Genomic DNA, 14,792 nt, shown 5'->3' with positions numbered 1-14,792 from the left:
CTGAGGGTACAAGGTCCAGTCTCCTTTGGAGTCTGCGTACCTCTCGTCAAGACCGTCCTTCACATCCATCACAGCTCGCCCTCCTTTCACTTTCCAGGTTTTATGGCTCTGGAAAGGCAAACAAGAGGCAGATGTAGATGCTCTTTAAATAGATCTTAAAGAGATCTTAAAGTGCTGCCCAGTCAACTCAAGAGTAAGAGTCTGACTTCAAAAACGACACAAATCTGATACAATTACCGTGATTTATTCTGGGTGTTTCCACTGCACGTGGCAGCGACGTGCTGATGCTGCTCTTTTCACCAGATCTGAGACAATGGCCAAAAGAAGTCACCATAACATGAGGATGCGCCAACAAATGAAAGCAGGACAAGTACAAAGTAGAACTGGGGTCGTAGCTATGGATATCACTTAGCAGGATCCTGCACAGCCCTTTGGTACAGCAAACAAACCATTTCTTCCCCCCACCATTTCTCCAGGCTTTGTTGAGCACAAACATCATCCCATATTGATCACTGCTTACTTTCTACTCATAACACAGAGCCAATAACATCCCACGTGCATATTTTTACTTTACCGGCTGTGCTTGTGTGTTTTTGCATCTGTATGACTCATTTTCATCCCACATACGTCTATCTTGAGGAGTCTCTGTTTTTGTACAATCTTTGTAAAGCCCCCAGAATGTACTGGAAGGAAAGAGAGAAGGGATGTGGAATCATACGGGGGGGGGGGTGTCGAGTAGAAACACCAGGAAGTTACTTCATTTGTCATATACACTTTCATAAGCTGGTAGTTTGACTTCTACATTGTCCTCATCCATGAGAAGCAGCCGGCAGACATTTACAGCACCAGGGACCCAATACCAGTTCTGACCCTGCCAATGACGCCCCTAGTTCATGGTCTGTCCCAAACATCAGGGGGCCAGAGGGAGGACTACACCCTACGCAGGTCCCCAGTCCATCACAGGGTCCTCACACCATGCCCGTTTTTCATTCACGAGCTGGTTCCAATTTACAGTTGGGGAGAATTTGTCAGCTCCACCGAGAGCTTGAATCAAACCTGGAGCCTTCTTGTTATGAACCAATAAACCATGTAGTATAAGCAGAGCAACATTCAAGGTTCATATCATACCGAAACACTATTGCCGAGTTGCACAGATTTAACCTTCGTATGAAAGTTTGGTTCACTAAAACTCTCAATTTGAATATTTTTATTTGTTTCTATCAGTGATGAAGCCCATGTTAAATTCACAATGACCAAATTTGCCGTTTATTACTCACTGTCATAGTGCGCAAATGAGAAAGGGTCAAATTCCAGGTCACGGTGTGTAAGTGAGGCAGATTAATCCAAAAATAAACACGGGCATTTGGAGAAAGGAGGGGAAAAAAGGGGATTTCCTCCCAAAACGGACAGATCTGCCCTTACCACAGCTGTGACGTCAGCGGGAGGCAGAGCTGGGCAGAGTCAAATTCCTGAAAGACTCACTCTCCAGCAGACCTTCTGCTGGCCCCAGTGCTGCACCGTGAAGACGAAGCCTTCCGCCACTCCATCTGGCGCTCGTATTTGCACTTGACAAATATTGTGGTGAATGCATTATGCAGTGAAACCGCAGCAAGGCAAAAACTCTGCCTGGTAATACACTCATTCCGATTGTTGCTTTGACTATCACTAGACTGGTTCTGTCTCCTCGGGCTTTGTGGTGAGCCCTAGCTTTCTTGCAGCCTGTGTAACTCGATCATAATGGCACAGGTAGATTATTACCGCCCTTGTTGGTGCAGTTGTACATGCGTTAACTTTAGATCTGCTGACCGGATTGACGTGTGCGCAGGGAGAATCAGGAATATGGTCATTTGGATATGGTTGCCCATGTCTGTGTGTTTACCTTCCCTTTCCTTCAGTGGCTGGTTATTCTGCTGAGTGAAGACATGTGGTAAAGGAGGGAAAGAATTCAGGAGGAGGGGGTGGGAAATGAGGTGCAGCTGATCTGATGTCACTGGCAGCTGGGAGGATGTACGATGTGGAAAAGTGGCGGTGCCAGAAAAAACAATTGGCCTTCTATCATGTAGATTATGCGATGCGTCTGCAGAAAACTATTACCTCTCTCTTTCCACGCAGCAGCGGCAAGTCAGCCGCTCCCTGGATAAACAGTGAATGATCTTAGAGGAATAGCCCAAGGATGAAGCTTTAACTCTTTGTTCTTTCACCTTCCCGGAGCATAGAAACAGAATGATTCATTATAGGTGTGTAACACAGAATCCCGTCATTATTCACCCACTGGCTCACTTACTGGATTTTCACTTACTGAGTCAGTGCAAAAGGATGGTGTTTTTTTTTTTCTTGAAGATGTTCCACTTCTCCTCCAAAAGGCTTCCTCAGCGTTGGGAGTCCCTGAGAGGTCGACAGTGGTCATCTGCATCATGAAATGGTTGTGGATGCTTCCAGCCATCGTTTTCTTTTGGGTGGGAGCGATTGGGAAACTTACTGGGTGGAACAGCTGTTGAAAGCCTCCTCCTTTGTTCGGATCTGGTTTTTCTTGGATGAGTGAGAACATTCGCTAACGCACAGCGTGCGGATGACCTCTCTGCTGTGGTGACCATTGTAAACGATGTTATACCTCCCTTTTTCAGTGCATTTTTGACCTTGTAATCAAAGGCTGTATTAGAGAGCCTGTTATGGAAACACGGTCCATTGCTGGCTCAGTATTTCTTGGTCACAGGAACTCAGACAGAAGGTCAAGGGTATTCAGTCAACGTCAACAAAAGCCAGTTTGCTCAAAACAGAGGATGGCTAACGTAGGTATATACGGGGGACTTGTCTTTAAAAACGGACTTGAAACATCTCATCATCGTCTTTGGTCTAATCCAGCTTTGTGTGCTTTTGGCTTCTTTTTGGGCTCTTTCTTTCTAAGTGTTTTATTTTGCCATAAAACCAGTTGTGTTTTTAAACAACAAGGGTAAGTATATCGCCTTTGTAAGAAGTAACTCTGGGCCAACAGCAGGATTTCAAGTGATCTCCACGGACTGTTTACTGTGTTAGCGTTTCTACTGGACATGAACAAACGCTGCAGATGCACCGGGCCACAAAGGTCCATATAAACCCCTTTATTCCTCTGGACCTCTGCTCTGTGACTGCAGTGGCCTTTGCTGCCCGTCTCCCTCCCCTCTGAGTCTCAGCAGGAGCCATCCTCTTTCATACTTTCAAATGTCACTTTACAGGGATGACGCTACTACAGATGAGGAGCGGCGTCGCTTTGAAATGAGGGTCCGTCAACATGGGGAAGCAAAGGCAATTCTACACACATATATTTGTCTGTGACTGTACATAAACACATTCCATACTTTACTAACAAAAAATCAAAATGAGCCTCTTCATTGTATTTGTAAGATGTGGATCATGACTGGTCAGATTTATTCTCTAAGTTGACACATGACTACCTTGTGTTAGGAGAAGCTCAGTCCCATGGTCCTAATGCAGTTTCAGTTCAGTGGCTACACACACACACACACACACGCATATCCTCATGTCTGTTTTTCACTCACAGGCCATCAGGGATGGATTGGACACTCAATGAGAAGGAGTCCAGTATTGATCTACCTGCGTGTTTCAACAGTAAAGAGAGGCCATTATCACTTTTAGATCACACTTTTCCTCCGTGTCCACTTGCTATCGAGGCTCTGCAGATTTTGGCAAACTTTACTGAATACGACCGAGACCACTGACAGAGTCACCTGACACGCTGTGGCTCTGGATCTGCATGCTAATGTGTTGCACAAAAGTATTTGTGTGTGTGTGTGTGTGTGGTGTGTGTGTGTGTGTGTGTGTGTTAAAAAGCTTCTACTGACTGTTTTCTGCAAGAACATCTTTGTCATGATGGTGACGTCATGTGTCTAAATGTGAAAAATTAAAATTAGCCATATTTGCTGGAATTAAAGTCAGACACACAGTACTTGTGTGTTGTGGCATTATAATCTCACAGTGTTGTTCTCATCTGCCCGACGTGAATCCATTAAACGTCGCTCCTCTACACACCCAAAGGCAACGTGGTCTGGATGTAATGGGACTCATGGGATTAACATAATCCGCATACCTGACCTGAGTGCAGCCAGAAGTGAGAAAAGGGAGCAGGCAAACATGGCAAAATGATCATGTTCCTCAACATTCCAGGCTTGTCGGGATGTTCCTGTCTTTAAATCAGGTGCTGAAAGAACTGTTTGTACTTGACGTGGACTCGCAGTCTCTGCGACCTCGCTGCACCTCCCGGCCCTTCACCATCACCATGGCAACCACTCCAAACCCCTCAGTCAGCTCCTAGGAAATTAAGAGCACTCTCGGCTTCCCACAAAAGTTGCGCGAGGCTGCAGGGGAATGAGAGGGGGGGCATTTGGAGTCCCGTACTGTTAGAGTGCCAACTGAGCTCGTTTGTTTAGCCACCCTGATGGGACCGCCAGGGCCCGTTTCCCTCTTTGCTCTGGGGCTATTTCTTTGTGGTGGCCAATGTTTTTGCGGCCGCGGTACTCGAGCTTGTTGCTCACTAGAGTGTGGAAAAAGAAAAAACACGCATTTGAATCTGTAAATGTTCTAAAACTGTTCAGGCCTTTCGGGCTCGATCGGAACAAGCGAAGCCTGATGCAATTTTACGGGACAAACAGTTCCTGATACGAGGGAAGCTTGATAAGTGAAATTTGACCAAGAATCAACACTGTTCACGTGTCTCGCGGTGAGCGTAACAGGTCGGGGGCAAAATGACACATTAGTGTAAACACACGCTTACAAAATGAGCAATCCTGTTTTTCAATATGTTGAATCATCAATTGTGCACAAATTATTTTTAAGCTGTTATATACAGGGCAGATTTTCTGATAGTTTTATGTCTGTGATTTTAATGTCTGTCTAAATGATATATTTAAATATCGGGTAGATCTCTTTTACATTACCTCAGGAACTGGACTCTTAATGGGAAATCATCCACATTTTCACAGATTTCCCACCAGAAACTTTTAAACTTCATCTTCTCTTTCCATCAGGAAGCCATCAGGCTTGAGATCGGTCTTGTCTAATCTTATGATCCATCCACCCTGCTTTTTAGTCCCGATCAGATTTCTGTGAATGAATCTAACCCATCCCACCACTGAGCCTGTAAATAGATTTTGAGTCTGAATTTTAAACTTTAAATTGATTTGATATGACCAGAAGTGCGTGATGCAGTCTCAGCTGCATTTCCAGACACAAAGGCAGACCTGCCGATACAGACGCTCCACCTTCCACTTTTTATTTTTCCAAAGAAACTCTCCATTTCTGCTCTGGCTCGCAGCTTGATGACAGGTTGGAAACGGTCTCCCCTCGCCCACTTGAACACATCCAACAAGAGGGCGGGACAGATGAATCGGTGATGGGTATTTGCCCTTAGATGTGAATGTGAGTCGCATCCCACGGTGTGAAGAGTGACATGTACCGTGGACCAGTGGTTTTTGTGTCACTGTGTCTGTGATGCGGAAGTGAATCACAGACACAGATGTGAGTCACAGCCGTGTCACAGTTTTCGTGTCCTAATCTGCAAACGACCTGAATGTGGCCCGAGGGCTGCCAGGATGTGGCAAAAGAGGCAATTTCAACATTCAGTTGCAGCTCTACCTTAATGATGTCACCCCACTCCCTTTACGAGAGTCTTGAGACTGACTCGGAATCGACTCTGTTTTTCAATTCAATTATTTTCGTCAGGTTGATGATTCAATCAGAGATGCTTGTAATCTTTGGTGCTCCTGACTGTGGTTTATTTTGGCTTTGTGGTGCCTCAGTAAAGGTCCCCGTGCATTGTCCTTGTGTTGGTTTGCAGTTGCCTCGATGGGATTTTGCAAAGTCACTGTCCAAAAGGGATTCAGACACAGGTTCCTCTCAAAGATCAGTGTTTACTGGTCATTCGTCAATTGAGGAGCTCAAAGTTAAAAACTTCTCTTTATGGAAAAGATTAGTAGGGAGTCAGAAATTAAAACTTTAATGGAAAACATGAACTCATCCTGTTAATGTCCAGGCTATTTGGTCACACCGCATACAAAGCCTGTTGTCCATTGAGACAAAAGCCTCTGAAGACGTGAATTCCCTGACAGCTCAGTGTGTTTGGACATGAAGGGCTTTATGTCGCAGCGTCTACAGCTGTCACTATAATTAGCACTTGTGTTTTGGTTGCCTAGGCAGCGATGCACTGTCTGGCTGTACGTTGCGAACGCTCTGTTCCTTTCCATTTTCCTCAGCTTATCCGGGTCACAAGGGCAGCGGTTTCATTAAGGAAGCCCGGTGCATCCTCTCTGTAGCTCCTCTGGAAGAGCTAGATGGGAAATGGTGTCCCTCTGGTGTCACATCCCAGGTCTGCATGGGGTTCGTCTCGTGGCTGGACATGCTGGACACACCCTCCCAGGGAGGAGTCTGGCCATCTAAGCATCTGGACAGTCTCCTCGATACGGAGGAACAAGAGCCCAACTCTGAGTGCTCTCAGGTGTCTCGGCTTCGTCTCCTCCTCTGTGAACAAATCATTTTACTCGAACTTTGAGAAAATGTCACCACGTTCGCAGAGTGGCATCATTAATTGGGCTGTTTATTAGACATCTGCTAGCTTTTGAAGTTTATCTTGTACTGCTGCTTTCAAATACTTGCATCAAAATATAGTCCTCCAAAATATAGGGTATATCCAGTATATGACAGTTAATATCACAGAGTTTCTATGGAGCATGCTACTGGGGCAGAAGAAGAATAAAGACCAGGGCATGGACCAGGTCTTGTCAACCTCCGGACCAAAATGAGAAGTGTGAAAGCACAAAATGAGTCCACCTTTCCTTTTGTTGATGAAATGTTTATTCAGGGACAGAGACGTGGTTCTCCAAAGAAAGCCAACTTGAGTTTCATTTCAGTTATTTAGAGACACTGAGTTACTGTGAAAAGTCTGTATCTGAAAGTCCCGCTGTGGTCTGGGTGAGGGTGAGGCTGTTGTTAGTGGTGTGGTAGCAAACTGACCTCTGCCAACAGGCCACTCTTGATACAAAGTCATTAACGCATTTACAGTGACACGTATGCAGTAGCTCAGCTTGTGAAGGGATCACGAGAGGGTGACAACCGTAGGTCAAATTAAGTGCCCCGGACAGCGGAAGGGCCAGTCTGGGTGCAGCTGAAGAAAGCGTCAGGTGGATCTTTCAGTCCGTACAGTAAAAACTGCTGCAACAACCGTCCTGCTATCGGAGGCCAGCTGGTGTTTCAGTTCTCTCTTAGCTGTTTATCTCAGTCTCATCATGATGACACTAATAAGGTTTCTGGCATTTATCTTAAAGGATGATCTGAGGTGATTGTAACGTCTCGGAGCACAACCGGTTCTCCGAATTAATTATGGGAATGATGACAAATACGACAGTTTGATTCTGGATTGCAAGCTCGTTAAATGAATTGATATCCGGCGAATTCCCTCTGCTTGCCTACACTCCGTACTCTGAAAGCATTCTCAGAATGTTAATTGCAGATGAGCAGAAGCGGCTCGACATTGAGAACCAGGTTCTATTTATGTTTGCACGTTTGTGATCTTTGAAGCAAACCTGTCACTCCGATGTTGCCTGTTCTCACCAGAAAGCTTCTTCTAAATAGTTCCAGATAGAACTCTGGTCGATTGTGATGGCAACAGATAATACGGTTTTTTTTTGTTTTTTTTTTAAAGCTAATGCATAGCAGCTTTACAAGGAAGAAAAGAAAGAAAAGAAATGCGTTGGTTCTAAAATGAGGCTCAAGGTAAAGCAAAAGATTAGTAACAGTAAAGGACAAAACACAATGAAGAGAGAGGAAAAAGGAGGAGTAATGATTGCCAACAAAGCAAAATCACTAAAAATAGTACAGAAAGGTGCCACACACGCGCACACACACACACACACACACACTGCACAGCTTCTGACCTTCTCATTTAGGTTGCCTTCATTCACTCTCCCACTCTACTATTTTTGCACCTGCATATGAAAACGTGATTACCCCGGCGATTCCAAGGGCACCTGCTGCAGATAAGTCACCTCCCCTTCCTCTCCCTGTCCTCCTGACTAGGCTTTATGGCCCTTTAATGGGATCTGGGGTCCAATCACTGCCTCTGTCGCCGTTTCCCAGTAAATCGCAAGCGTTTACAGCTGCATTGCCTGGTCGGGCCAATAGCTTTTCCTTGAAACCAACGTAAACAGTCATGATCAGTGATTCAGCTAATTATGGCAGCTGTAAAGTTCCTGTCCAACCATTACACACGCGGGTCCAGTCCACCCATTAACTTGGAATCACAGCAGTAAAAATCACTGCGGGCCAGGGCTCAATTTCCAGCCCTGGAATTGTCTTCTGCGTGAAACGAGGTGCAAAATTAATTAATTTTTAGTGGTTGTTTGTTTATTTGTTTAGATTATTAATGCATACATGCCTTTGGTCCCCATGTTGAGCTTTATTTGGCAAGAATATGCGCACCACACGGTGTTCATAAACTCCCCATCATGCTTGATTGAGTTTGCCAACATAATTTATGTTAACAGGGTGACATAGTTTGGGCGTTACGGCCCGACGCCTGTTGTAAAGTGGTCGGTTCAAGTGTGTTGGTTGGTTCTGTCCTCCGTGCCCTCTGTAGAAGAAACGGCTGCGGATGCCGATCTGCACTTCACAGCACAACTACTGTGACCTTTACCTCAGTGGCTGGAGCCAACTGCCCCCCCCCCCAGCTCTGCACAGGTCACGACTTTGAAGTGGTTTCCTAGGGTGTTTCGAACTTTATTGTGAGTCCAGTTCAGTGTGTGTTGGGGGGATTTTAATGTACAAACACCAGTATGTGCTGATTTGGAATAAGGATTCTTTTCATTGGCTGAAACTGACTGAAATGTAAAAATTATTGCAAAGAGTGAAATTTCTGATGATGCTTTATTTTAGGGAAAAACCTTTTTATGCTTTCCTAACCACCAGGGGGAGAAGTCCATTAGAGTGTGGTTCTAATATAAGTTTCAATCTCCACTAAATGCATTTGTCGTGCATGATAATAGAATGAATAATCGCAGTTCAGGTGATTAATCGTTCTCTCCGAGGGGAGTGCGGTTCTCAGGTGTGCGCCCGCACTGAATCCCACATTAGGAGGAAGTTGGATCTGACAGGTATCAGGTTGAGTCTCAGCTGAGCAACTGAGTTGCTGTTTAATTCACTTAAAGGTTGAGGAAGCAGCTTTCCGAATCCATAAACAATACATGTCATCATTTTGTCTCATTTCTATTCACATCAACAATAATGGCCGGAACTGGATTTAGGATTTGTTTGTTTACACGTCCATCTTTTTAATCCAGTATCGACCCTTTTTAAACTATGCCTTTGTTTTTATTGTAATTACAAACCAGAAATTTAAAAAGCGTTAATATTTTACATGGACGCCCCCTGGTGGCTGGGCGAGGAACCTCTACACCTGTAATACTTTCAGAGTAGGTTCCTCCAGTACTTTAAAATGTGACCTCACATATGCAAGAATGTAATGTATTAGTTTTATTTCTGTACAACTGATGGTGGTGATTGAATTGTGGGCTATCTTCATTTAGGCCAGCGGTACAGATGAGAGGCATTAAGTTCCCACACAACCCAGCCACAGCGAATGGGAACGGATGGGGTTAGCAAGGCCACATATGACAGGCATCAGTGGAAAAATATTGATTGGGAGCACTTCTCGTTAACATATTTGCCTAAATTGTAAAAGACAGGCAGGAGTTGGATGAGTGGAGTAGTCCGGTGCAGAACTCCAGTACACACCAATGTTTGTTAGTATAGCATCTAAAAAAAAGCACTTCCACTTTGTCAAAATGAGCCAGCGAAAAATTGTGATATTTGCAGCTGATGTTTCCTGTCTTTCTGCTGCTACCAGCTAACACAATGACTGTTTACCTAACTTTCTTTCTTCTACTCCCCGAGTAAGTCGCTGTAAGCACCATATACTTGTCATCTTGTTCATTTGCCCTTTCTCTGGAGTCTCACTCGTCTACTGACAGACACTCTAATTACACTCTCGGTCCACCGATCGACTGTCAGACCTGCAGCTGAAGGATAATCTTATCTGGAGAGAGCAGAATATTGCACGGCACCGTGCTGCCACGTTGATTAAATGTCCCCCAAACTGTGGAAGGAACGGGTGTGTGTGTAATAAAGCTGCTCATGATTGTGCTGTCTGCACATCACGTACACATCATGTACTGTCCTTGTGTGATCGCATGGTTGTGTGTCTTCTCTGCAGAGCGACACTTGCTGTGCTCATCAACTGGAAGACATTGAAATAAAAAAAGAACACTGTTCACAGATCAAACGAATCCCATTTTCTGAGCAAATGTTAAATAGTTTCCACAGGTTGTGATTACAACGGCTCGTACGGAGTGCTGGAAGTTTAGCATTGTCAGCATAAAAGCAAATCATGCTGCAAAACTGAAATCACGGGCAATAAAGTGCATTTCTAATATATATTCCTGAAGACTGGAATGCAAAGAATGCACTTAAAGTCACCTTTAGTCATCAATTTTGAAAAAAACAGCTTGTGTAAATAGAAGCTAGACAATTGTGGGTGCACAGTCCAGAATGCGTGCAGGGGAAATAATGGAGTGTAAAGAAAACCATCTGTGAAGTGTGAATCATTTATGTGATGTCATCTCTGACAACTGGGCAACCTGAACAAAGTGACCAGCTCCGAGCGTGTGTCCTGGCGCTGATGAATGACCCAGAGTGCTTAGTCCTCAGCCTGATGAAATTAAGACAAACGCCAGCGCTCTTAGCGGGGGCTCGGTGATGAAGCCAAGCGATTGATTAAGAGTGGTTTCTCAGTGCCGCGCCATTTTCTGAAGTGATTGTCTCGCTTCTCCTGGAGGAAAATAAGGGGAGTTTTCAGCCAGTTGTGTTGAATGTGTTTGCCTTCATAATGAACCTTCTTCATAGTTTGTTCCAGTTTCCACCTCCCTGTATTTTCATACTTGAAATCTAGGATTTTTAAATAAGACGTTCCACTCAGGAACAGGAGTCAGTTGGGACGCTAGTTCATAAATTAATCCATCAGCCTTGATTCTCCTGGGACGCTCCCACCTCCAATCACCTCTTATACTCATTTCAGCTTAAAAATAATGGGTGAACACAAGGTTTTTTTTACACGCAGGTACACCCGTTCAAAATTTACCTTTGATGATATTTTTTTCTTACAATCAAACTGTCAAGTTCATGCACTTACTATTGAACTACAGCGGATGAAAAACAGGGTCATTGTGGTGAAAATGAAGCGATTTAACTCTTCTTGGTTTGTTTTTAGCTGACGTCGGCGTCCTAACGTGTGAACTTGTCGGTGTTTCTGTCTTTCAGTACCGGATCGGACAGCTGTACATGATCAGTAAACACAGTCATGAGCAAAGTGATCGAGGCGAAGGGGTGGAGGTGGTCCAGAATGAACCCTTTGAGGACCCGGAGCACGGCCAGGGACAGTTCACAGAGAAACGCGTCTACCTCAACAGGTCAGTGTGTTTTTTAATCTATAGTTGCTGCAGAGTTGCAGCTCATGAACACTAGAGGAGACACTATTTAGTTAATGATGTCTCCACATCACATTTGAGCTGTCAGCATCTTCTTACATCTAAAAGCCCTCCTGCATGTTTTGCCCAGTGAATCAGAAATGTGACAGAATGTGTCAAGTAGAAACAGAAATGAGATTGTGCGCAAATAACGGCAGGCAATAAAGAACAAGGAGCCTATTTTGTTCCCAATTTGTTTGACCACAAGCACTTGTGTCAGCATTCCCTTTGCCAGAGCGCCATTTATGTTGAGTCAGCAGATTTCTGTTCTGCAGAGGAAGGATAAGATAAGAGGCAGCAGAGAAAGACCTGGCTGCAGCAACCCCCCCCCCCCCCCCTCCTTTAACCACCAGCTTGGACGGTTTACATTTTGCTGCTGAGGAATTAAAAACTGTGTCCTCTGGTCTTGTCAGAAACAAATCTCCAGCAGTTGTCATGCAGATTAATCAGATGGTCCTCCAGGTCCTTCCAAGACCTACTGCTGAGACACACCCACAAGGCAACAGTTGCTCTCAGCACTAAGCAGCTAAAAAAAATCCCTCTGGAAAGCAAAAAGAAAGCTACATAGCGGTTTAAGGAAACCACAGTCATTTCATATCAAATGTTTTAGCCGGGTCTGTCCTGGTAAACTGGCCATTTGCCTGCTCTGAAACCAGAAAGCATTTAGCTCTCATTCACCAGCAGGGAGCTCAGTCTGGGCCGGAGCTGTCGTGCTCCAACTGTTAGCCCCGAGAATCTGCCGCAGTGCTGCGCTTCGGCAATTTGGACGCGTCCCATCTGACTCGTCCCACGTTATATTTGGACGACTCAACCGAGCGTCCATCAGTTTTCGCCTCTCCGTCCAGAATTGGGCAGCGACGGCGATGCAACCACCCACCAGGCTTGAACACCCGCCAGAGCGGCTCCTGCTGCAGCCGAGAGTCTTTAAAAGAACAAGCAGAGGGAACGAGAGAACTCAGCAGATGGGGGAGTAGGAGGAGTGTCGGTCTTTTGTTGGGAGGCAGCGAGATGGAGCCGGAGCGCGAGCCTGCCAATGTTCACACAATATAACTGTCAAAGTTGTTTTTTAATGCATTTATTCCATTTAGGTTTTATTTAGAACCATCGCACCAGAGTGGGAAGATTTGAAGCTTTGTTGTCTGGGGGAAATAAGTTGTTTTCATGTCAATCATGGAAGTGACAATGAAGACAGGCCCGCAGGAAAGTTTCAGCGTTGACAGCGAGTTCAGAGTTGACCATCAGACGTCGTCCGCTATAAACGGGAACATTTCGTTTCCGCCGACGTCTCATGTCATCGGTGTAAACCACAAGTATTTTGCTCGAAAAACTGAAGTTACAGTTGCTTTGCTCTACTTCTTACAGATCAACACGTCTCTTAAGTTACTGGTGATGGTGTTACATTGTCTTCAAATGAAAAAACTTGATTTGTCCTCAACAATAGAAAAAATAAAACCAAATTATGAAGAACTAAAACAAAAACCAACCTGAGACAAGGTTGCATATCATAGAAGGTTACAGTAGTACAGTTGTAGTGGTGGTGGTACAAGTAGACACATGAATATTTGCTCATACATCTCTGTCTGACTTGACTCTGCAGTAAATTACCCAGTTGGGCTCGAGCAGTGGTTCCTAAAATCTTCTACGTGACAGAGAAGGCGTGGAACTACTACCCCTACACCATCACAGGTAGGCAGAGAGTCACCTTGTGAATTTGCTTTAGGAAAAGCCTAAACTGGAAGGGAAGAGGGAGTCTGCTCAACTGCTACTGTCTCATGTTTTGGACCATTCCTATCCTAACTGCGGTTCTCTCGTGTTCCATTTGTATTGTTTGCGGACGTCTCTTGAACCCCTGCGATGATCTGCAGAATATACAGTAAGTGACATCTCTCCTCAACCTTTTTACCGTTTGATGTCACCGACCAATTGAAGGTTTCATATAATTACTTATTTGTCGCAAACTTTATGTTTCGGATTGAGAAATAGGGAGTTTCCACTGTTAGTGTTTTATTTTTTCAGTCAGCGATGGATGAGATTTGATGTATTCAGTGCATTTGATTCATTATTCTGAAATATTTCATCCGCAGTGCTCATTCCTGCCCAAGTTTTCCATCCACATAGAGACAAAATACGAGGACAACAAAGGCATCAATGACAATGTGAGTGTACTGTGCTAGAAGAGAGATCAGGTCCGCTCCCTGTCCTCAATCCTCAATCAAACGGCTGCTTTTTCTTCATTTCCACCTGATTCTGCATCGTTCTGTGTGAATTAGACATGAGCACGGCAGATCATTTTGATCATGTCGTTATGACCACGATTCTGAAGCCCAAAGCTCTGAGTCAGCTGGGTATCAAACACGGCGCCGAGCCAAACAGAACTCCTCAGGCCCGCAGTGTAAGCAGTCTACGCAGCAACAAATGTGTTTTTATATAGAGAAAAATACTGGTAGGTGAAAGGATTGTGCAGTTTCCTCTCTTTACTACTACCTTCTCGTGCTGCTCTCTTTCTTTGCCTGGTTCCCCTGCATCTCTCTCTCTCTTCCTCCTCGCTCTTCCCATCCCACAGCAGCACTCCTGCTGCCACCCACAATAAGACAGGAGGGAAAAGAATCAGGAAGTGGACCAGTTTATACAAAAAAGAAACTACTTCGACTTTTAAAAAATTCTGAATCTGTTTTTTTTTTACACACGTTTAAGTGTTTTCGAGGCCACTCTGCGACATCACAGGAAATGTGAGATATTAGCACCACCTACTGGTTTAGTATGGAAACGCACCACTCGCGTATTTGGTCGGCAGACTGTATCCCCATTTGTGTTTTAAAAAAGTGTCTTTTTGTGTGCACTGGTTATCCTCTTGTGTTTCAGATCTTTGACAACGAGCTGAAGGATCAGGAGAGAGAAGTGTGTTTCGTCGACATCGCCTACGATGAGATCCCTGAGCGCTACTATAAAGATTCCGAGGTAATTATTATTATTAAATCATTACTGATGAGTACAAATGGTCCAACTAGTCAAATATTCCCAATTGGTAAAAAACCCAACATTGTGTTGTTGTAAATGTGTTTAAAATGACAGGGCCACTTGCTAACCTCTACGTGAGTTATGCGTTCTACAGACTTTGACACCTCTGTTTTGAATGGTGTTCAGGTCATGCATCTAATTTTAGGCCATCGAGCATGACCCTCCCCTGGGGTGTTGAAATTGCGATGCCTCATGGGCTGTGTGCGTGTA

The 14,792-nt window shown here is 44.6% G+C and overlaps 1 protein-coding gene across 1 annotated transcript in view; it reads left to right on the top strand.

Annotated features, from left to right (window-relative positions):
* The window catches only part of LOC130527926 (cytoplasmic phosphatidylinositol transfer protein 1-like), a 32,072-nt gene that overhangs the window by 10,831 nt on the left and 6,449 nt on the right, over positions 1-14,792 (top strand). Inside the window, exons 2-6 of the mRNA XM_057036778.1 lie at positions 11,359-11,507; positions 13,162-13,250; positions 13,430-13,437; positions 13,649-13,720; positions 14,427-14,522. Coding sequence (XP_056892758.1) covers positions 11,359-11,507; positions 13,162-13,250; positions 13,430-13,437; positions 13,649-13,720; positions 14,427-14,522 — 414 coding nt within the window. The remainder of the gene's footprint in view (positions 1-11,358; positions 11,508-13,161; positions 13,251-13,429; positions 13,438-13,648; positions 13,721-14,426; positions 14,523-14,792) is intronic.

Source organism: Takifugu flavidus, chromosome 6 (assembly GCF_003711565.1).
Source record: "Takifugu flavidus isolate HTHZ2018 chromosome 6, ASM371156v2, whole genome shotgun sequence".
NCBI classification, from domain to species: Eukaryota; Metazoa; Chordata; class Actinopteri; order Tetraodontiformes; family Tetraodontidae; genus Takifugu; species Takifugu flavidus.
Note: the sequence above shows the minus strand (reverse complement) of the source record. Positions and strands in the feature narration are given on the sequence as shown.